This window comes from Schistocerca gregaria, unplaced genomic scaffold (assembly GCF_023897955.1).
Source record: "Schistocerca gregaria isolate iqSchGreg1 unplaced genomic scaffold, iqSchGreg1.2 ptg000461l, whole genome shotgun sequence".
Taxonomy (NCBI): Eukaryota; Metazoa; Arthropoda; class Insecta; order Orthoptera; family Acrididae; genus Schistocerca; species Schistocerca gregaria.
The window spans coordinates 133,359-155,830 of NW_026061879.1; the positions used below are offsets into that span (position 1 = coordinate 133,359).

The 22,472-nt window shown below is 38.1% G+C and overlaps 1 protein-coding gene across 1 annotated transcript in view; it reads right to left on the minus strand.

Annotated features, from left to right (window-relative positions):
• LOC126313022 (Fanconi anemia group I protein-like) overlaps window positions 1-22,472 on the minus strand; it is a 219,071-nt gene that overhangs the window by 126,074 nt on the left and 70,525 nt on the right. Inside the window, exons 6-9 of the mRNA XM_049992250.1 lie at window positions 7,683-7,885; window positions 5,671-5,807; window positions 732-952; window positions 433-634 (exon numbers count right to left, since the gene is read on the minus strand). Coding sequence (XP_049848207.1) covers window positions 433-634; window positions 732-952; window positions 5,671-5,807; window positions 7,683-7,885 — 763 coding nt within the window. The remainder of the gene's footprint in view (window positions 1-432; window positions 635-731; window positions 953-5,670; window positions 5,808-7,682; window positions 7,886-22,472) is intronic.

Sequence of the window (22,472 nt, forward strand, 5' to 3'; positions counted from 1 at the left end):
TGTCAAGTCTCTCCTCCCTTTGTGTGTATCAGCTCATATTCTATTTCCATCTTTCTTTAAGTAGTTCTTGGCCTTACATCAAATGTTATTAAATAATTTTTTTGTTCATTTGGGCTTCACCTTTTCTCATCATTTTCAAATATAATTTCCTGTCTTCACCCAAATATAATACACGAGAATTTGTAAAACTAGAATCACAAAAGATAAATAAATTTAAGCATTATTCTTCTATATTAACATGAGAAATTAAAATCTAATCAATACAACAATTAATGGCAATAGTAGACTCTGTATGGCAGAATGAAATGGTTCTTAGTTTCAGACTGTTCAAGCACTTTAAGGAGAAACAAATTTAAAATAATGTGTATTTTTTAATGGTAAATTGTTCAGAATAAATAAATCTTGTACGTAAAAAATGGTACCTGCACCTACCTACTATACATGCTCTTACGAAGAATTATGGTCAAGGTTGTTCTTAATGAAGAGCTGTCTCTGAGAAGTGGTAATATTGCTCGAATTAGCTCAGTGGCAATTTTTTCAGGTAAGAAACCCAAATTATCTAATAGTTGAATGATACCCGAGACAGAATCAGCCATTCCAATGCGAGCTTCTGCACACAGCTTTCTCAGACAAGCTACAAACAATTGAAGACCAAATGAAAAACATTGTACCAACGAAAATAAGACACTTTACCAACAGCTTTTTGATAACGCAAAAAGTGTGATACTTACAAATATATTGTATGTTCTTATGATCCAATATTTGCTGCAAAAGCTGTTGAACAATTTCAGTTGTCACATCTGGTTGTTTTTTAGCAACAGTTACCAAAATGTATCTGGCCAATGTCCAAATTTTATCTGGTTTTCCTTCCATACTCTTCATCTTTGTCACACTTAGTAAAACAAAACTGAATTTTATAAGACCAGAAATAACTCTATCTCTTTCACGAATGCTGTAAAATAAAATTGACAAAACATTGCAATATAATATTGCAATAAAATTCATTACAACATCTGAATATGCACAAGTGGTATAATTAGGTATAACCATAAATGATGATGTGACATGTGCATACAGTAAGGTCACGGCAAATTAGACATACATGTCACATATAGAGCAAGATAGTATTATTACCAATTTATTTCATTGCTATTTGCCAGTTCTAGAACAGAAAGAAAGGCAGCAATGAGCTTACATTTGACATCAGATCATGAGTTATTCTGTAAGCAATTGCAGCAACACTTAATACAATTCACTGAAACATAATACCCAGAATGAAGTAACGATGTTTCACTTTGTACACATAACCATAACAAAAATGAACATAAAGCCAGCAAAGAAGAAATTAGACTTCATCTTATGATTCATTTACCACGTGAAAATGAAGATGTAACTGACCTAATCTACAGCGACAAATTCACAAGAACAGGAAATCTAAAAAATAGAGGTACCTTTTTACTACGTAACATTTAACTTTTGAGAGAGAATTCGAAGTTACATGCTGCTATTGGAAGCACATCATGCAGGCCACATTAGTTAATGTGAAATTTAAGTACAGATAGGAACAACTAGTAGCCAAATGTGTTTATTTATACTCATGTTTAAGAAAGTAAAGGCAAGAATCATGTCAAGAAATACATAATAAATGATGTTTCATTGCATAGGTCATACTACTGCTGAAGGCAAAGCAGCACTTAAGTGTCATGTCAGAACAGTTTTGTTGGATATCTGAAGATTATATTTATATCATCCAACCATAAATGTTCAGTTCTTGAAGTTACAAGTAATTGTTAAGACAGCAGAACCTTGTAAATTAAAAACTGACAATTCTGAGCTACATGTTACTAGAAGCTAAGAAATGTCTTACCCATAAGATGAGAAGCCTCTTATATCAACACAGGTAATTTTCAATAGTAAAGTATCAAAACCTCATATCGTGTAACATTCAAATATTAAGGTACAAAAAATTTTTATTTTAAAAGAATTTTTTGCTTGGAAATTTATCGCACTACTTTTATTATAGACATCTAGAAATTTCAAGTATACTACCAGAATTGTTCTCAGACTTTCAGTGTCTACTAACTTCAATGCAAGTAATTCAGAAGGCACTGACTTTATAGATTTGGGTACGAGTTATAAGACTGCTAGCACAGGTAAAATCTTAAGGCTCAGAAGTAGATTATCTGAGCCAAGATGGTGTGCAGCAGATATTGTTACTTATAGTTTCTGACTCAGTGTCTCTTTAAAGTAGTACAACTTGTATCAATTAAAAATTGTATTAGTAGAAAATTTTCCTTCTTTGTTTTCTGTAAAATACATGTTTTTAAGATATGAGGTTTGCTACCTTAATGATGAATTGTAGAAATAGCCCTTTTAGAAGCTGAAGGCATTGTGGTATCACTTGGGTCACATTACTTCAACTAGTCGCAAAAGTGGTGTCAAATCAAAGGACTTGCTCTACCCGACAGGAGACCCTAGTCACACGACGTTTATTTAATTCAACAAATCTTTGTGACAACCCTCTTAAGTGTGTGGTAATCCCAACTAATAAGGACTGGTTTTTGTCTATTGTTACTCTTTGCTGATATGCTCAAGGAAAGTGTACTGTCATCACTATCTTGAATGACGTTGTTTGTTGGCGCCACGAAAGCACGAGCCACGCTGCAGGAAGAGAACACTGCGGTTGTATTTGTCTCTAACTAGTTTTCCATCGTGTCTAATGCGTGTTAGCTCTACTGCCATATTCACAAAGGTCTTGATTCGTTTACTGGTAACTGTGTAACCCCTTCATTTATTGCTGTTTGAGTTATAGTACCTTTGTGAAATCATGTTGGCTGTAATTTAAGTTTGCCATTATTTAAAATTTGATTGTGTGTATGAATCACTGAAAATATTTCACTCTACAGCAAAAAAATCAAAATATGTTAGTAGTGCCATAAATAATTCAACTTATTCCCTGGAGATTTTCACTGTCTAACTTAATTTTATATGAGTTAATTACAAGAGATTTAATGTTGCTGTTAGTAAGAGTCAATTACCATTCAAAAAACACTGTTTTTGTTGCATTTAAGTTTATGTACTTTGTTAACATGGTTTCTACAATCTCTGAAGTTTATAACAAACTGTATTCTGAAGCTGTCCTCCTCCTTGTGTTGGCTTCCTGTAAGTAGTAAATGATGCTTTAGGTTCTTGATCATTGCACCAATTTCAATATCATTATCTGATGCAATAGGTACAAATATTTTTCTTAATAAGATGCTGTCTTCAGTCACAATATCTTATTTTTCTATTTTAGCCCAATCTGTTTCACAGCTACAACTCCATTAGAATAGACTGAATTGGCATTTTTTGGCAGTTACATCTGTTTCAGTTCATCAACTTGATTTGGCCACAAAATATTCATATTTACATTGCTGTGAAATCTGCACTTGCACTTAAATAATAATAATATATATATTTGGCTGATCAGTTTTACATAATCATCAATTCTTAGAGATTTTGCTGGAAGGTTCTGAGGGAAGCATTCTCTCTGAAATGCAATCTCAGAATTATTGTGTAACAATCGGTCTCTACTTCTGTATAAACCTACATGACTATAAAAAAAAGACTTACCACTATAATTCCTTTTATTTATGTAAAAACTAATTACAACTATCTTTTAAGCTTGTCGGACAAATTGATGAATTTTGTGTCATGTTGTGATATCCTAATGAATTTCCTCACAATGAATTATGAACATCGTGAATGTAGTTTACATTACCGAGGAAGGATCTGCAGGAAATTGTCCCTGTTTACATAATCGAATTTATCTTATTACCTAATGCCAGTTTCTGCTGACCTGCACATATATACAAAAGGTGCACATCTAGATTTACACTGTTAAATTAAAGCCACAATATTTGATCTCTTATTCAATATCTTCTTAATGCGGTTATTGATACCTTGACAGAATGCACTGTATTGTAAGCACATGTGTGTAAGACATACAAGCTCTACAATCCATTCTACTAAGACATCCAACACCATAGTTATAAGAATAAAGGAGAAGACCAAACACTAGGTCTTCTATTTACCTTCAAAGTAGTAAATGTAGCACAAACCTAAATGATTTCCTTCCACAGACTGGTGAAAGACACCTGAATTCAGTACAAGGTAATAACATAAATCTGAAAAACCTAAATAGTGACAAGTCGCTGCAAATATTTTCTCTCTTTTAATGTTCATTATAGTAATTTCAGTAATCATTATTATAGTCACAACAATGTGCATATGAATGTCAGTATATAGTACAAAAGAAAGGTAACTGACAGTCAATATTTAATGAACCTTGGAACCTTTTATTACAACAATTTTATTTCTAGCACCAACCCTGTCGTGTAATTGAAATGAAACACTTATTTAGGTAACTCTTGTGTGATTAAAATGTAATCACAATTCTTCAGTGATAATCTCAAATTCAAACTGTTATTGTTTACATACCACCATAAATAGTGTTCCCAGGTCCAAAGTGTACCGTAAATGTTAAGATTAAAGGCATCCTTTCCTGAGATGTGAAAGCATTAATGGGCAAAGTTTAGTGATGTTACAATGTGGAATTTCATGTGCTGCAACATTGTGAAATATAACATGAAAAATCTGTCAACTTGGATTTTTGTCTTGTGGAGAAGAACATGGCCAATAAGATCCAACATCAGTATTACGTCACGAGCAGTACTTGGGGGATGCCACACTGGATTGAGCAACACAGAGTTGAACTCGGGCACATTAATGATTTATCAGAAGTGCATTGTGTTTCATACAATTTATTATAGTTAAATATCAAATAACAACATCTATGGTTGCAGGCTAGAAATATTTTTTTTTTTATAACCTGTAAAATGAGTTGCAGCTGTGATTGCAGAACTGTAAAACAACTGATAGAGTTGTGAGCTATAATAGCAAAGGTAGCATGTTTGCGTTTGGGTACCTGAACAATTCTCCCCCCCCCCCCTCCCCCCACCCTTCCTCACACACACACACACACACACACACACACACACACACACACACAGAGAGAGAGAGAGAGAGAGAGAGAGAGAGAGAGAGAGAGAGAGAGAGAGAGAGAGAGAGAGAGTTTATTACAGATGTATCATGACTATTGCTATCTCATGTGGTCAACAATTTTATGGAAGTACAGTATTATAATTTCCTAATGGTGGATACAGTTGCTGCGGCATTGGTACACTGTGCTAAAAATAGACACTGTCTAGACATGAAACTTTTGCTGCTACAGTGATTTCTTGGTGCAACTGACAGCAATGCCCAGTAAGCAAAGACAAGAACTAAATTTGGATTTTTTAGGGTGCAAAGTTTTTTGGCATAACAAATGGCCAGGTTCATGGAACAGCCCAACTAATATTTGCAAATTACCTGTTGTTCAGCAAATGAAACACTTCCAAAATTCACATTAGAATACTGATTATTACTATGGAATGATAGTTATGAATTGTATGTAGTACACTGGTCCCTGCATTGTTAAATGGGATCTGCAAATCCAGAATCCAAATATGAGATTTATAGTCTTGGCTAGCACAATACAAAGCTTTCAATACATAACAGAGATGTATATATAATTTAGCAGCAAAGTTAAAGTTTTATGCTTTATGACAAAGTTTGATCACAGTAACATACCTGCTTTCAATTACTTTGGTGAAAACAAGCTGAATACTTAATACTTTTGCAACAATGTCTCTCAACCATGCTGAACTGTTCCTTTTCTCCTCTTCTGTTGATGCACGAATAACTGCCAATTTCAAAATATCAAAAGCCTGCAAAAGCAACAAAGACATAACCAGTGTAGCTCACACAATATCTGCAACAAAAATGTGACATCTTACGCAGCAATACCATTTCACATAAATGTTCAAAAAAAAAAAAAAAATAACAACAAAATCAAAAAAATATTCTACTAATACCACGAAAGCTCATTATCTTCATATTGAACAAAATATGAGAACTATTGAAGACACAAAATTATGTATATCTGGGAGGAAACAATTAGTATATGAATTAGCTATTGGACAAAGTCATTCATCAATACAAGCACAACTCACACACATATGGCCAGTTATCTCCGGGTACTGAAGCCTTCAGCATTGCAGCTATGTCAGGACACTCCAAATGACTTCTTTAATTCCTAATCTTCAGGGACACTAAGACCCCAAGACAAAAGAGCAAATCAAGTAATGGAAATGTGGATTCATCACCTTCGAAAAAGGTGAAGATGCAACTATCATTAAGAAAGGTGATGCTGGGTCTATTTCTGGGACAGCAATGTTTTGGTGCAAAGATTATGGTTTGTAAGGGGGCAAACCATCACAGGAGGACACTATCGAAACGTCCTGACAAATTTATGGGAGGCTGTCAAGATGAAACATCATGGAAAGTTGTCCAAGGAGTGATTTTTCTCGAGGATAACAACTGAGCTCGTTTTGTACAGGACACACTCATGTATGCTGCTTCTCTAGGCAATCAAATTTTGCCCACCCCCTATAATGTCTTGCCTTGACACCTAGTGTACTACTACTTCCTCTTTCATTATATGAAGAAACCATTGAATGGTAGATATTTCCAGTACGACAATGAGAATTTTCAAAGTGGAATATTTTCTGAACAGACAAAGTGCAGAATTCTACAATGAAGTCTTTACCAAATCATCCACTGCTAGGGCCCCCCCCCCCCCCCCCACTAAAGGGTGAATGGCTTCAAACTCTATAAAATACTTCTAAATAAATAACTATGAAACTATATGATGTGAGACAGAAGAAAACTAAATACTTGACATCTACCAAAACTAAGAAAGAAGACAACCAATACAGGAACAGAAAAAGACCTAAGACTTTCTGAACTGCTTCTGGAATGAAAAATACCGCTAAAAGAAACAAAAATAAGAACAAGGTGTAGAAATAATGCAGAAAATGAAGCACCACCCTTATCATTTCATCAACAGAGATTATCTACATCCAAGGAGCCTTCTATGAATTAATAAGAAGCTGTTCCAGTTACCACTGTCCTGGCAGTTTCATACGCATGTCTTAGTCTTCAATCATATGTAGAATATACCTGAAATGTGAAGCAACATATACTATTTTGGAGTTTATATCAACAAACATGATACGCTTGTAAGTGAAATATTTTTGTTCCGCAGCAGAAGGAAGATTAGTGATTGCCAACAGAGTGGTTATTAAACTAGAATATCATTAGTTAAAGAAGGATGAGGGAGAAAATCAGATATAGACTTTTTGAAGGAACGATCTTTGCATTCAAGTAGTGTGAAACTGGGTAACTACAGAAGTCATCTTCAAGATTTCTGGGTGGTAACCTGAAGTACTATTCTCCCAAATATGAATCCAATCACTGTGTCATCTTCCTGAAGTATTCAGCAGATATCTGTAATTGTAAGTTGAGTGCCTAAGATAAAAATGTTGGACCACTCCAACACTACACTGGAAAATGGCCCAAAAGGTACACCTAACATCTACTGTATTACAAATACAATTTTATGTTCTCAGAAGAATATACTAGCCACGAAAAAATTATCAATAATTGCACTACGATAAGATACATACCTAGTAAGTAGAAACTGCTAATGAAGCTTAATACTTAAATAACATTATATACTACTGTTTTTATTAAAATTTTACCTGGTCTTCATAGGAACTTATGGAAGACACACACAGTAAAACAGCTACCAAAAATGGGTTTAACACAAATTCTGGAGCATTGCGTACATTCTTCAGACTCTTGATTAGTTCTTTCACAATAGAATGCCCACCAGCAGCAGCCTGGCTGATGTGGAAAAGTACTGTACTTTCAGATCGTTGAATATCTCTTATGTCCACTGCATCTACAAAGTTGAAATGTTCAGATAAAATATAGTTCAAAATCTGTGTAACTTAACTCAGTTTCTACTAACAAGAATATAATTAAGATTTCAGATGATTTTGTGATGATATTGTTGTTCAAATATATATGGATGAATGACTCTGGTCAACTGCTTTAGTCAGTGAAGGAATTCATTTTTTCCTTTCTTTATTTTTAAATTTAAAAACCTTGCATGTTATATTATAGGCAGATCAATGTAAGTTACTGCAGATATAAAATTAGCATGCTTACCGACAGCTCACAAGACAATACACTAAAATAGTAATAATAATAACACACTAATAATAATAATAATAATAATAATAATGTTCTGCCAGTCGTAAAAGGCGACAAAAAGAACAAACCACTAATAGGGCTAACCCCCCCCCCCCTTTTAGTGTGATTAGTTGGTTCAGGACACAACTAAAGAAGCCTCGGACAAGCACCGTCATGGTCGGGGACGACGCTTGAACTCGATGCCCGCCCACAATTGTAACGACACTGCTAGCCAACTGGAAAATGATTTAAATCCAAATAGAGGTGTTTTGCAAGATATGCTTCCTGCAACCACCCTAGAAGGAAAACAAAGACAGAGGATGAGATGGTCAGATGAAGTTAATCGATACCTCATGTTCTGTTATTACCAAGCAACAAACCTAGGAACCAACACAACTGGATACAGATCACAAGTATACACAACATTTATTACCAGATACCCAGAATTAAAATTTTAACAGAACAACGACTAGCTGATCAGATCCGTGCAATAATCAAAAATAACAGGATACCCCAGTCAGAATTAGAAAACATCAAACAACAAGTACAACAAATAATGGAACAAAATAATGTGCAATCAGAAGAAGAAGAAAATACAGTAATGGACTCAAACATCCCAGAGCAAACAAACAAAGAACAACACGCATCAATTAAACAATAGAGGAAAACAAAATCTTAAGATTGCCACCAGAATAAGTACAAATAGAACACGAAGTGACATACATGTTAGATATAGAAGAAAAATTTCATCTGACATATATAGAATACAAAGACACAAATACAGACATTAGACCATTCTTGCATAGACCGCCAAATAACCCACAAGTCGAAACAACAATAAAAACTATCAACACAATCATACACAGCAAAATAAATGAAAACACAACTATGGAAGAGTTACAACTACTGGCTTATATAGGAGCACTCACTACACTAAATATACACACAAGGCAGAGATCAGAACCAACCAACACACAGAAGAAACCCACAAAACCAGCATGGCAACACAGGCTACAGATCAGAATAGAAAAACTGAGAAAAGACATTGGACAGCTAACACAATTTATAAGACATCAAATGTCAGAAAAAAAACGAAAAAGGTTAGGTAAAATCTCAAAAGAAGAAGCGATAGAGCAATTAGATGAAAAGAAGCAGAAATTACAAGCATTGGCCAAACGACTTAGAAGATACAAAAAAAAAGTGAAAATAGAAGGAAACAAAACCAAACATTCAACACAAACCAAAAGAAATTTTACCAGACAATAGATAACACACACATTAAAATAGACAATCAACCAAACATAACAGACATGGAACACTTCTGGAGCAACATATGGTCAAACCCAGTACAACATAACAGGCATGCACGGTGGATAGAGGCAGAAACAGACACATACAAGATGATACCACAAAGGCCTGAAGTGATAATTTTGCAACATGAAGTCACCAAAGCAATTAATTCTACTCACAATTGGAAAGCCCCTGGAAAAGATAAAATAGCAAATTTCTGGCTAAAAAAGTTCACCTCAACATATTCACAACTAACTAAGTTATTTAACAGGACTTACCAAGCGGGAAAGCGCCGGCAGACAGGCACATGAACAAAACACACAAACACACACACAGAATTACGAGCTTTCGCAACTGGCAGTTGCTTCGTCAGGAAAGAGGGAAGGAGAGGGGAAAATGAAAGGATGTGGGTTTTAAGGGAGAGGGTAAGGAGTCATTCCAATCCCGGGAGCGGAAAGACTTCCCTTAGGGGAAAAAAAGGACAGGTGTACACTCGCGCACACACACACACACACACATATCCATCCGCACATACACAGACACAGTGCGGATGGATATGTGTGTGTGTGTTTGTGCGAGTGTACACCTGTCCTTTTTTTCCCCTAAGGGAAGTCTTTCCGCTCCCGGGATTGGAATGACTCCTTACCCTCTCCCTTAAAACCCACATCCTTTCATTTTCCCCTCTCCTTCCCTCTTTCCTGACGAAGCAACTGCCAGTTGCGAAAGCTCGTAATTCTGTGTGTGTGTTTGTGTGTTTTGTTCATGTGCCTGTCTGCCGGCGCTTTCCCGCTTGTTAAGTCTTGGAATCTTTGTTTTAATATATTTTTCCCATGTGGAAGTTTCTTTTTGTTTTAAGTTATTTAACAGTTACATTGCAGACCCATACACATTCCCTGATACACTTACACATGTAATAACTTATATGAAACCTAAAGATCAAGCAGACACAGCAAACCCAGCTAAATACCGCCCCATAACATGCCTACAAACAATATACAAAATATTAACTTCAGGCATTACACAGAAATTAATGACACATACAACACAGAACAAAATTATAAATGAAGAACAAAAAGGCTGTTGCAAAGGAGCACGAGGATGTAAAGAGCAACTGATAATAGATGCAGAGGTGACATATCAAGCTAAAACTAAACAAAGGTCGCTACACTATGCATACATTGATTACCGAAAAGCTTTTGATAGTGTACCCCACTCATGGTTACTACAAATATTGGAAATATACAAAGTAGATCCTAAATTGATACAGTTCCTAAACATAGTAATGAAAAATTGGAAAACCACACTTAATATCCAAACAAATTCAAATAATATCACATCACAGCCAATACAGATTAAGTGTGGAATATACCAAGGAGACTCATTAAGTCCTTTCTGGTTCTGCCTTGCTCTGAACCCACTATCCAACATGCTAAATAATACAAATTATGGATACAATATTACGGGAACATACCCACACAAAATCACACATTTGCTATACATGGATGATCTAAAACTACTGGCAGCAACAAATCAACAACTCAACCAATTACTAAAGATAACAGAAGTATTCAACAATGATATAAGTATGGCTTTTGGAACAGACAAATGTAAGAAAAATAGCATAGTCAAGGGAAAACACACTAAACAAGAAGATTACATATTGGATAACCACAGCGACTGCATAGAAGCAATGGAAAAAACAGATTCCTATAAATATCTAGGATACAGACAAAAAATAGGAATAGATAATACAAATATTAAAGAAGAATTAAAAGAAAAATATAGACAAAGACTAACAAAAATACTGAAAACAGAATTGACAGCAAGAAACAAAACAAAAGCTATAAATACTTATGCTATACCAATATTGACCTACTCATTTGGAGTAGTGAAATGGAGTAACACAGACCTAGAAGCACTCAATACACTTACACGATCACAATGCCACAAATATAGAATACATCACATAGATTCAGCAACAGAGATGATTCACATTAATCAGAAAGGAAGGAGGAAGGGGATTTATCGACATAAAAAACCTACATTATGGACAGGTAGACAATTTAAGAAAATTCTTTCTAGAACAAGCAGAAACTAGCAAAATACACAAAGCAATCACTCACATAAATACATCGGCTACACCACTGCAATTTCATAACCACTTCTACAACCATTTAGATCACATAACATCAACAGATACGAAGAAAGTAAATTGGAAAAAAGAAAACACTACATGGCAAGCACCCGTATCATCTAACACAGCCACACATCGATCAAGACACATCCAACACACGGCTAAGAAAAGGCAATATATACAGTGAGACGGAAGGATTCATGATTGCAATACAGGATCAAACAATAAACACCAGATATTACAGCAAGCATATTATTAAAGATCCCAATACCACAACAGATAAATGCAGACTTTGCAAACAACAAATACAAACAGTAGATCACATCACAAGCGGATGTACAATACTAGCAAATACAGAATACCCCAGAAGACATGACAATGTAGCAAAAATAATACATCAACAGCTTGCCTTACAACATAAACTTATAAAACAACACATTCCCACATACAAGTATGCACCACAAAATGTACTGGAGAATGATGAATACAAATTATACTGGAACAGAACCATTATAACAGACAAAACAACACCACATAACAAACCTGACATCATACTCACCAATAAAAAGAAGAAATTAGCACAACTAATCGAAATATCCATACAAAATACAACAAATATACAAAATAAAACAGGAGAAAAAATTGAAAAATACATCCAACTGGCTGAGCAAGTCAAGGATATGTGGTATCAGGATGAAGTTGACATTATACCAATTATACTATCAACTACAGGAGTCATACCACACAATATCCACCAGTACATCAATGCAATACAGCTACATCCAAACTTATATATACAACTACAGAAATCCGTAATTATTGATACATGTTCAATTACCCGAAAGTTCCTAAATGCAGTATAACATATACTGTACAGTTAAGAGGAAGTCACGCTTGATCAAGGTCTGTGTCACTTTCTACTTCTGACCAGACATAACGTCTGAGATAAGAAAGAAATAATAATAATAATAACAGGTAAAAAATTTAGAAAACAAAACCAAATCCACTTTGTGACTGTCTTTTAGCAAGCAGCAAAGTGGTCAGTGTCTGTTCACCAGTGGTGCAGCTGAAATTCATATTCTGGAACTAACCCTTCCAGTCTTAACATTTTGAGTTCACTCAATGAGTCTACTCAATCCCACCTGATTCCAGGTACAATAACCATGGAGCATTTTGATAATCACAATATTACCTCAGGTGGTCAATCCACTGCCGGTATCACCAGCATAACTGGTCTTTCGGATTCTGGGGCAGCCAGGAGATTCAGCAGAGGAAGTCTGAGTCCTCTGGCCAACTTTTAAACCAAAACAAATAACAACATTAAAAGAACAGAAGATTCAAATTTTGCCACTTCAAGGAATACGAATGACGGACAATAACATCATGTATTTCGGCAATTATTGTCTGTTTAACAGTAAAGCTGATAAAAGAATACTTAATAATGTGTCACATCTGGGAGTTGCTTTTGCAGTCTCCAAAAATATTTTAAACTTAATAACAGAGGTAAAACCCATTAATAATAGACTAATGACAATTTCTCTTACATATGCAAATAAAGCATACACTTTAAGTAATGCCCAGATGTCAGTCAGTTAGAATAACCGTAAAAAACATGATGAAGTTGATGACGCTTGGGAAACATTACAAAGCATCATCTCAAAAATTCCGTCAAATCATGCTAAGATTTTAATGGGCAATTTTAATGCTCAATTAGGTAAAGAGAAAAAATATAAGAAAACCATGGATGGATTTCCTGCGGATAAATGGACAAACCGAAATGACCAAAGACTTGTTGAAGCATGCAAAAATTTTAACCTTAAAATCATGTCAACACATTTAAAAAAGAACCCTTCTAAACAAAAAAACCTACCGGGCACCCAATACATTTTTTGGGGAATTTAAAAACGAGCATGTAGCAATTTCATACACTAACAGCAAAGAAATTTTAAATGTACAAGACAGGAAAGGGTCTAATATTGATTCTGACCATTATCTAATGCCAATAAAAGTAAAACTTTCGCCTCAGAAACTCAACAAAACAAAAAACGTTATCGCAAAATTTGACACTGCTAAAATAACCCCAAGTCTAACAAGTGAACTTGGCACAAAATACAACAATTGGCAAAGCCTAAAAGAAAAGTTCATCAAAACAGCACAAAATTTAATTCTGCTTCGAAAGAAACAAAAACACCCTTGGTGGAATGCGGATTGTGAAAAGGCAGTTAAGTCTAGCCATGAGGCATTCAAAAACTGGAATAGTAACATAACTGAGAAAAAGAATACCACTTTCCTGTGAGAAAAGAAACATCTAAATTAATCTGACAGCCTAAAAGAAACTATGAAAATGTGCAACTTTTAGAAATCGAAAAAGATTTTCAAACGAACAATACAAGAAACTTTTATAAAACATTCAAAACAAAACTAACGAGTTACCAACTTCAAAGACTTTGCTTCAAAAATGAAAATGGCAGTTTGGCTCTTAATGACCAGGAAAACCGTAAGGTACTTGCTAATTATTTTGAAAAACTATTGAGCTGTCCAAAACCAGTGAATAAATCCCAAACACAGCAAATTATATCACCAACTCTAACTCTAAAGCACCTGACTAAATCGAAGTAACTAAACAAATTAAGAGGCTTAAAAACAATAAAGCAACCAGAGAAGACAATATAATCGCAGAATTACTAAAATCAGCTGGCCCTAACACTGTAAGAGATATCACTCAACTAACAGGACATAACTGGCAAACTGAGAAAATACCCGAGGAGCGGAAAACTGCCCTAATTCATCCATTGCATAAAAAAGGGGACAGGACCAATGTTGATAATTACCAAAGAATCTCCCTCCTCCCAGTCACATACAAAATTCTCTCACAGTGTTTACTTGATTGAGCCCAAAGAACAGCTAGAACCTAAAATTTGTGAATAAGAAGCAGGCTTCAGAGCAAACAGATCCTGTCCTGAACAAATTCTTGCTTTAAAACTAATCCTCAGACACCAAAGGATTTCTAGTAACAATATTGTATGTACATTTTTGGATTTTAAAAAGGCTTACGACTCAGTTGATCGCAAATCTCTTTGCCAAATTTTAAAGGAACAAGGGATGGATAATTAAACTCTTAACATGAATTAATGAAACATTAACCGAGACTAGATCTCAAGTTAAATTCATGGGAGAGATTTCTGAATCATTCGAAATAAAGACTGGTGTTAGACAGGAAGATGGACTCTCTCCATTACTGTTTAACTATGTTTTGGAAAAGGTAATTAAAGAACGGCGAGAGCAGAAGAGAAGTCTAAATGCTCGCCATTAGATGGTATGATTAAAACCCCCACACAAATGAAATGTAAAACTAAATCTGCTATTGAGGCATTGTCGCCCAACACCGAAGATAGGTTGCTGGTAAGGTTTAAAACTCCACCACAGGGGGGCCAAATGTGGGTAGTCCAGCAAGATGTGGACGACAGTCATATGTGAGCCACAGTGACACCAAGGTGGGTCCTCACGACCGAGGAGGTGGCCATGTGTTAGCCACATGCAGTCACTGCGGAGCAGGCAGGGAACCACAGAGTCCCTGCGAGAAGCCTGCACGGAGGTCTTCCACACATTCGTAGTCTCCTTAAGGGCACACTGTTGGTTGTGCATACTGAGATTATGCCATTCCGTCTACCAAAGCTGAAAAACCTTGCAGTGTAATAATGATCTCAGGTCAGTTACAGAGATGCCGATCTCCAGAAGTGGTTTCCATGTATCCTAGTTGGCCAGCCTGTCAGCAAGTTCATTTCCTGCGATTCCGACGTGGTTTGGGGTTCAAACAAACACCACAGAATGACTGGACCATTCCAGGGCATAGTTGGACTACTGGATGGTCACTACCAAAGGACGGCAGGGGGCAACACTTGTCGATAGCTTGTAGGCTGCTCAAGAAGTCAGTACAGATAAGAAATGACTGGCAATGACACGAGCAGATGCGCTCAAGAGTACGAGAAATGGCTGCCAGCTCTGCAATGAAAACACTGCAGCCATCTGACAAGGAGTGCTGTTCAATATGTCCTCCATGTACATACACCAAGCCAACGTGACCATCAGCGATGGATTCGCCAATGTAAACCACTTCATGGTCCCAGTACATGTCAAGAATAGAGAGGAAGTGACAGTGGAGAGCCACGGGGTTAACAGAGTCCTTAGGACCACGTGACAGGTCCAGGCGAAGCTTCAGTCTAGGTGTACACCATGGAGATGTACACGTATGGACCTTGAATATAGGTGGTAAAAGCAAGAACTCCACTTCAGACAGGAGAGATTGGACACAAACTACAATTGTGAGTCCTGACCTGGGCCTCCGATTCGGGAGATGAACCGCCGTGGATGGGAAAAGGAGAGTGTAATTCGGATGCTCAGGAGAACTACAATGTGTGCAACATAACTGGCGAGCAGCTGTGCACGCCTAACCTTCGATGGAGGGACTCCGGTCTCCACCAGGATGCTAGTCACCGGACTTGTTCTAAAAGTTCCTGCTGCTAGTCGAATGCCACAGTGATGCACTGGGTCGAATAAATGCAATGCTGAGGCTGCCACCAAACCATAAACCAGACTCCCATAGTCAAGTCGCGATTGAACAAGGGCTCTGTAGAGCTCCAGCACAACAGAGCGACTTGCACCCCAGCTGCTGTTGCTCAGGCAGCGGAAGGCATTGAGGTCCTGCCAGCACTACCGCTTCATTTGACTAAGATGACGAAACCACATCAATCAAGCATCGAAAATTTGTCCCAAGAATCGATATGTCTCCACTACAGCGAGTGGTAAAGTTCTGTTTCTGGATGAAAAAGATATAAAGCTTAACAGTTGCCGTAGCTCAGCCAGGTGGTGGAAAAAAACTGCACAAATTCCACTGCAGGATGACGTTATTGTGAGGCTGGGAAGGTGTGAAGCATGCAAGGAGGCAGGTTATGCCTCGGGGTCACCTGCTGCCACCGATTGAGTATTTGTATCCATTCCTATTGTGGAGGAGGCATCAATGAGATCCAGGTCCTTGGGGGACGCTGAAATCTCTATCTCATTGCAGCTGCAGAATTGGTAGAGAGTGTTGGTGTTGGGGGCCCTGGAGGGTCCTTTTTCTTAGCAGACTTCTTTGTTTGCTTGCCCTCTCACTTCTCTTTAGGGGCTAGCTGGGAGGACTTCCCCAAAGTAACTTCAGGCACAGATGAAGACCATGAAGCTCTTCATCCAGCAGCTTTTGGCTCCTTTAGCCACTGGCGAGGTCTGCTGTGGTATTAGTGGAGACCTTGAAAGAGAAGGTCCTAAGGGAGCCCTTCCGCACGAGAGGAGCCGGAGGTGGCTGTGGTGGGGAAAGGACCTATGTCCCCTGCGTTTGGTGGAGGGGGGGGGGGGGATGAGGGAGATTTTCCCCCTACCACCAAGGGAGCAGATGTATTCTGGAGGCCCAGAACGCCCACTGTTCATGGCACAGAGTGTGGTATGACTGGTACTTGTGATGGCAAAGGTAATGTAGCTGCAGCATATGTGGACATCAATCAAACGGGGTGTAATCGTTCAAATTTATGTTTAGCCTCTTGGTAAATCAATTGGTCCAGGGTCTTTTACTCCATGTACTGTGCACTCTGGCAAGCAGGGGGAGTGCTGCTTTCCACAGTTGATACAAGTTGGAGGAGGCATACAGGGAGTATCTCAATGCAGTGGATGTCCGCAGTCTCAACATGTGGCATTGGAAGTGCAGCGGGAAGACATGTGCCCGAATTTCCAGCACTTAAAGCACCGCATAGGGGGAGGGACATATGGTTTAACGTCACAGCAGTAAGCCATCACCTTGACCTTTTCAGGCAATGAATTACCCTCAAAGGCAAAGTTGAAGGCACTGATAGCAGCCCAGTTGTCTTTGAGACCCCTGTAAACGTGCCGGATGAAATGAACATGCCGCCGTCCTAGATTGGCACGGAGCTCTTCGTCAGACTGCAAGAAGAGCACAATGTAAAATATTTCCCTGGACCATGTTGAGGCTTTTATGTGGAATTACAGAAACAGGAATATCAACCAGCTGGTCAGAAGCGAGTAATGCCCAGGATTGGGCTGAGGATGCTGTCTGAATCAAGACTGTGCCACTTCTCATCTTGGACAGTGGTGTCACTTCCCCAAACTTATCCTCAAGCTGTTCAACAGCTTCATAGGTAAAAAAGGAGACCACGTCCATTCTGCTAAATACCAAGGCGAATATGGCTCTCTTCCTTCAGAAGCCCTACATTCCTCCCATGGTGCAGCAAGGGAGGGAAACGATTTAGGGTCATATCTGTTAGCATTGTACTCTATCTTGCCCTTCTTAGAGACTGCTGGCTCTGTACGGTCATCAGCAAGAGATGATTTAGTCCGCTTCACTGCGGGTCATTCGTCCTGACGCCACCCACTCTGATCAGGGGCTCTCCCAACGGGTGCCACTCAGCCACAGGAAAGGCCACCTTGCATGATGACCATTGTCGGGAGTCCTGATGCCCCATGAAGACAGGCATCTACTCCTTGGCATATGTGGGAAGTTTACAGATCAGGCATAAACAGTGCGATCTCTGTGTTGTCAGGGGGCTACCACAAAATGGGTACACGATGGCCCCACCACAACAGACTGGCTATCGTGTCAGATATTGGGCACAGAGAAATCCAATACTGTCATGGGAACAAAAGAGGACAGAAGACAACTGAAGAAGATGACATACGCCGTAAAGTGTCCTTGCCCAAATAGTTGAATTGCAGATGGAGATGCAAAGCCATGACAAGAGGTTCAGGAGATCGAATCTAAGGGCACTATGGATAACTTGTACTCCAACCCCAGTTCTCGATACCAGTAATATCTTACTACATTTCTGCGAAGTAACTGACATATTTTTGTGACAATATTCACATTTGGCTTTATTAATGTATAGGTACTCCAATGTATCGATATATTACAGTGATAATATCACTTGTCTGTATTCATTTCTGTGAGACTGTCATAATCTTTGACTTATTTATAACAGTTTTGGCGCGAATGCGCAAAGAGCAGTCTTTGTTTCACTTTGCAGAAGTTAAGTTGTTATTTTGCTTTGTAAAAGAACAGTAAAATATTGTGTTTGGTTAAAGTGGATTTTAATTATATGAAGATTGATACAAAACTGTTTTCTTGATGATGTGACAATTAAGAAGAAGTATATGTGAATTTACAAGAAGTTTAATAAAAATGTGGATCGTGAATTCCAAGTCAAAAATTATTTCTACCATATCATTGTTCTGATCTGGGATTGTTTGATCATTAACAATTTCCTGAAATACGCATTTGTTAGGTCTTCAAATATTTCTAAAATACAGACCTAGACCTTCTAGCAGTCAAAGTGGAATCACCCTAGAATCAACAAGATGAGCCATAACAACTTCTACAAAATTTACGTGGGAATCCATTCAAGATAAGTGCCAAAATTACTGACTATTTTACAGTGACTTCATTATTTCCGTTCTGACAATACCATCCACAGTCAATAACTTTGTTGTTGGCCGGTAAATCAAACATATGCTGCATGAGCAACATTATTAATCTGATTTCTAACCTACTTTGCAAGAGGTGGTATTGTTAGAGCCCGCACTGCTGTACCATTTGGAAAGTGGCAGGTCAAACCATAAAATGGAACATGAACTCGATGGGTCGAAAAGTGAGAGACTCCTTTTAGTCTTATGACAGATGGGGATATTTCGGGTCTATTCTATGCTCTGAACCCGCAGGGGGATTTGGAGGACAAACTCTTCCTCTTCAGTCAGTCGTTATTCAGTGAGGTTGTCCACTGTGCATGACATGCTGAGAATCACCTTGTTTATCTAATTTAGTCATTTTGTAAGCTGCTTCTTCTGTTGCTCAGTGCAGCGCTCAAGCAAGATGAATATGTGAGCCACAGCACCGCAGACATGAAATGCAACACCTGGAAAGTTTTCTGAGGAGCAGTGGGTACTCTATAAGTTATATTAGAAGAATAACAGAGTCAAATACTTGGCAAAATGTTGGGTATGGCCTTTCTGCCATACATTCCCAGACTAACAAACAGAATCAGCTGTATATTGTGCAAACCCGGCATAAAGTCTACTTACAAACAAACAAAAAGGATCAAAGAGTATCTCAGATCGGCAAAGGAGAAAAAGGGACCCACTTGCAATGTTGGGAATAGACTACATAACATACACATGAGGTAACGTTTGTGTTGGAATAACTGGATGATCAATCCACATAGGAAAATTCACCAACATGGAAGTTCTGGCTGTACGGAAGAACTATCACATCCACTTGTTCAGAAAAGCTATACAAATACACAAACACAAGAACAGCTTCAACGAGAAAGAAGAAAACCTCAAGGTAAACGAATCCTGGATTCCATGCTGCAGCAAATGACTGCTGTAGGTAGCAAAAGGAGAACCGCACTAGAAATGACCACAGAGAAGCACTTGGATGTTGGTGTGCCAGGTACACTATGTGATCAAAAGTATTCACACACCTGGCTGAAAATGACTTACACGTTTGTGGCACCCTCCTTCGGTAATGCTGGAACTCAATATGGTGTTGGCCCACCCTTAGAGTTGATGACAGCTACCACCCTCGTAGACATACATTCAATTAAGTGCTGGAAAGTTTTTTGGGAAATGGCAGCCCATTCTTCATGGAATGGTGCACTGAGGAGAGATATCGATGTACGTCGGAGCGGTCAGGCACCAAGTCAGCATTCAAAAACATCCCAAAGGTGTTCTATAGGATTCAGGTCAGCACTCTGTGCAGGCCAGTCCATTACAGAGATGTTATTGACGTGTAACCACTCTGCCACAGTCCATGCATTACCAACAGGTGCTCGATCGTGGTGAAAGATGTAATCACCATCCCGGAATTGTTCTTCAACAGTGGAAGCAAGAGGGTGCTTGAAACATCAATGTAACCCTGTGCTGTGATAGTGCCACTCAAACCAAGGGGTGCAAGCCCCCACCATGAAAAACATGACCACACCATAACACCAATACCTCTAAATTTTGCTGTTGGCACTACACACACTGGTAGATGACATTCACCGGGCATTCACAATACCAACACCTTGAAATTGGATCATCACACTGTGTACCCTCTTTCATCATTCCACTCAACGTTTTTCCACTGTTCAATCGTCCAATGTTTATGCTCCTTAGACCAAGCATGGCGTCGTTTGGCACCTCCTGGCGTAACGTATGGCTATGAGCAGCTGCTCGACCATGAAATCCCAGTTTTCTCACCTCCCGCCTATCATAGTATTTGCAGTGGATCCTGATGCAGTTTGGAATTCCTTAGTGATGGTCTGGATAGATGTCTGCCTATTATACATTATGACCCTCTTCATCTGTCTCTGTCAGTCAACAGACAAGGTCGGCCTGTACACTTTTGTGCTGTACGTGTCCCTTCACGTTTACACTTCACTATCACATTGGAAGCAGTGGACCTAGGGAGGTTTAGGAGTGTGGAAATCTTGCATACAGACGTGTGAAATAAGTGACAACCAATCACCTGACCACGATCGAAGTCTGTGAGTTCCGGAGAGCACCCCATTCTGCTCTCTCACAATGTCTAGTGACTACTGAGGTCGCTGATATGGAGTACCAGACAGTAGGTGGCTGCACAATGCACCTAATATGAGAAACATATGTTTTTGAGGGTGTCCGGATACTTTTGATCACATAGTGTACATATAGTCTGCGGCCACGAGCTCGCCTCCAGTCCTCCACTAGCAACGACGGGTGAAGTTTTGACAATACCAGCCACTCGAGCTGGTGGAATGTCAGAAAAATCATCCGACAAACATTGAAAAAACAAACCGAGACGGAAGCCACCAGGCAGTTTATCATATAATGTTTCTTTTGCATCAATGTGGATCCTAAAAAGTATAAAACTCATAATGAAAAAAGGAAGTTTTTGACAGTGTGGACGGAAGAATATTGTTTTATCCTGCCTGATAGGCCTGGAACTGTTACAGTTTGCCTCATTTGCAACAGAACTGTTGCTCTTATCAAAATTTAAACTGACACTGTGAAACAATTTATCAGCAGTATCATATTTAGTTTCCTAAAAAAAAAAAAAAACGATCATAGTTCACTCTATTAAACAACTGAAGCCATTTTCAGAGTCCGAGATAGTAAAAAAAAAAATGCTGCGGCGCTTTTTGCAGCAATTCAAGGTAATCCATTGTCGGCAAGAAGTAATACGAGACAAACCGAAATTTTGGCTACTGACAATGAAAGTAGTTTGCTCGAACTTCTGCAGCAGTCCCTCACTACACCTTGCACTAGCTGAATCATGCGCCGTTGCTTAAGAAGAACAAACATCCATTTTCATATGAATTTTGGATATTGAAAGTAAGGAATTTACGGAAGAACTGCTAATAACAATATTGTCATTGTAAGGCAAAAATGTTAGTTAGCTAAGTAAGGGTCAAGTAACTTAATGTTTCTAGCAAATAAAAGAAGAAGTAGCATCCTACTTAGAAAACTTGGAATGCACTAGAAGCAAGAAACCATTTGGAGTTCCTTGTACACGAATGCATTATGGTTGCTGTTGCTTTCCTGAAAGACATACTGAAACATTTAAATGTGCTCAGTACCGAGTTACAAGGAAACGGGAAATTAATGTGTGATCTGATACAAAGAGAGTCTTTTTTCCAATGCAAGCTGGGTACCTTTGAGAAAGACATTACAAGTCAACAATTTTTTCACTTTCCTGCAATTTTGTAATATAAAAAAATTATGAAACAGACATTTCAGTTTAATCTTAAGCCTATCCATTACAGATATTTTAGAACCTGTGACTGTTAATTGAATGTAAATACATAAAACT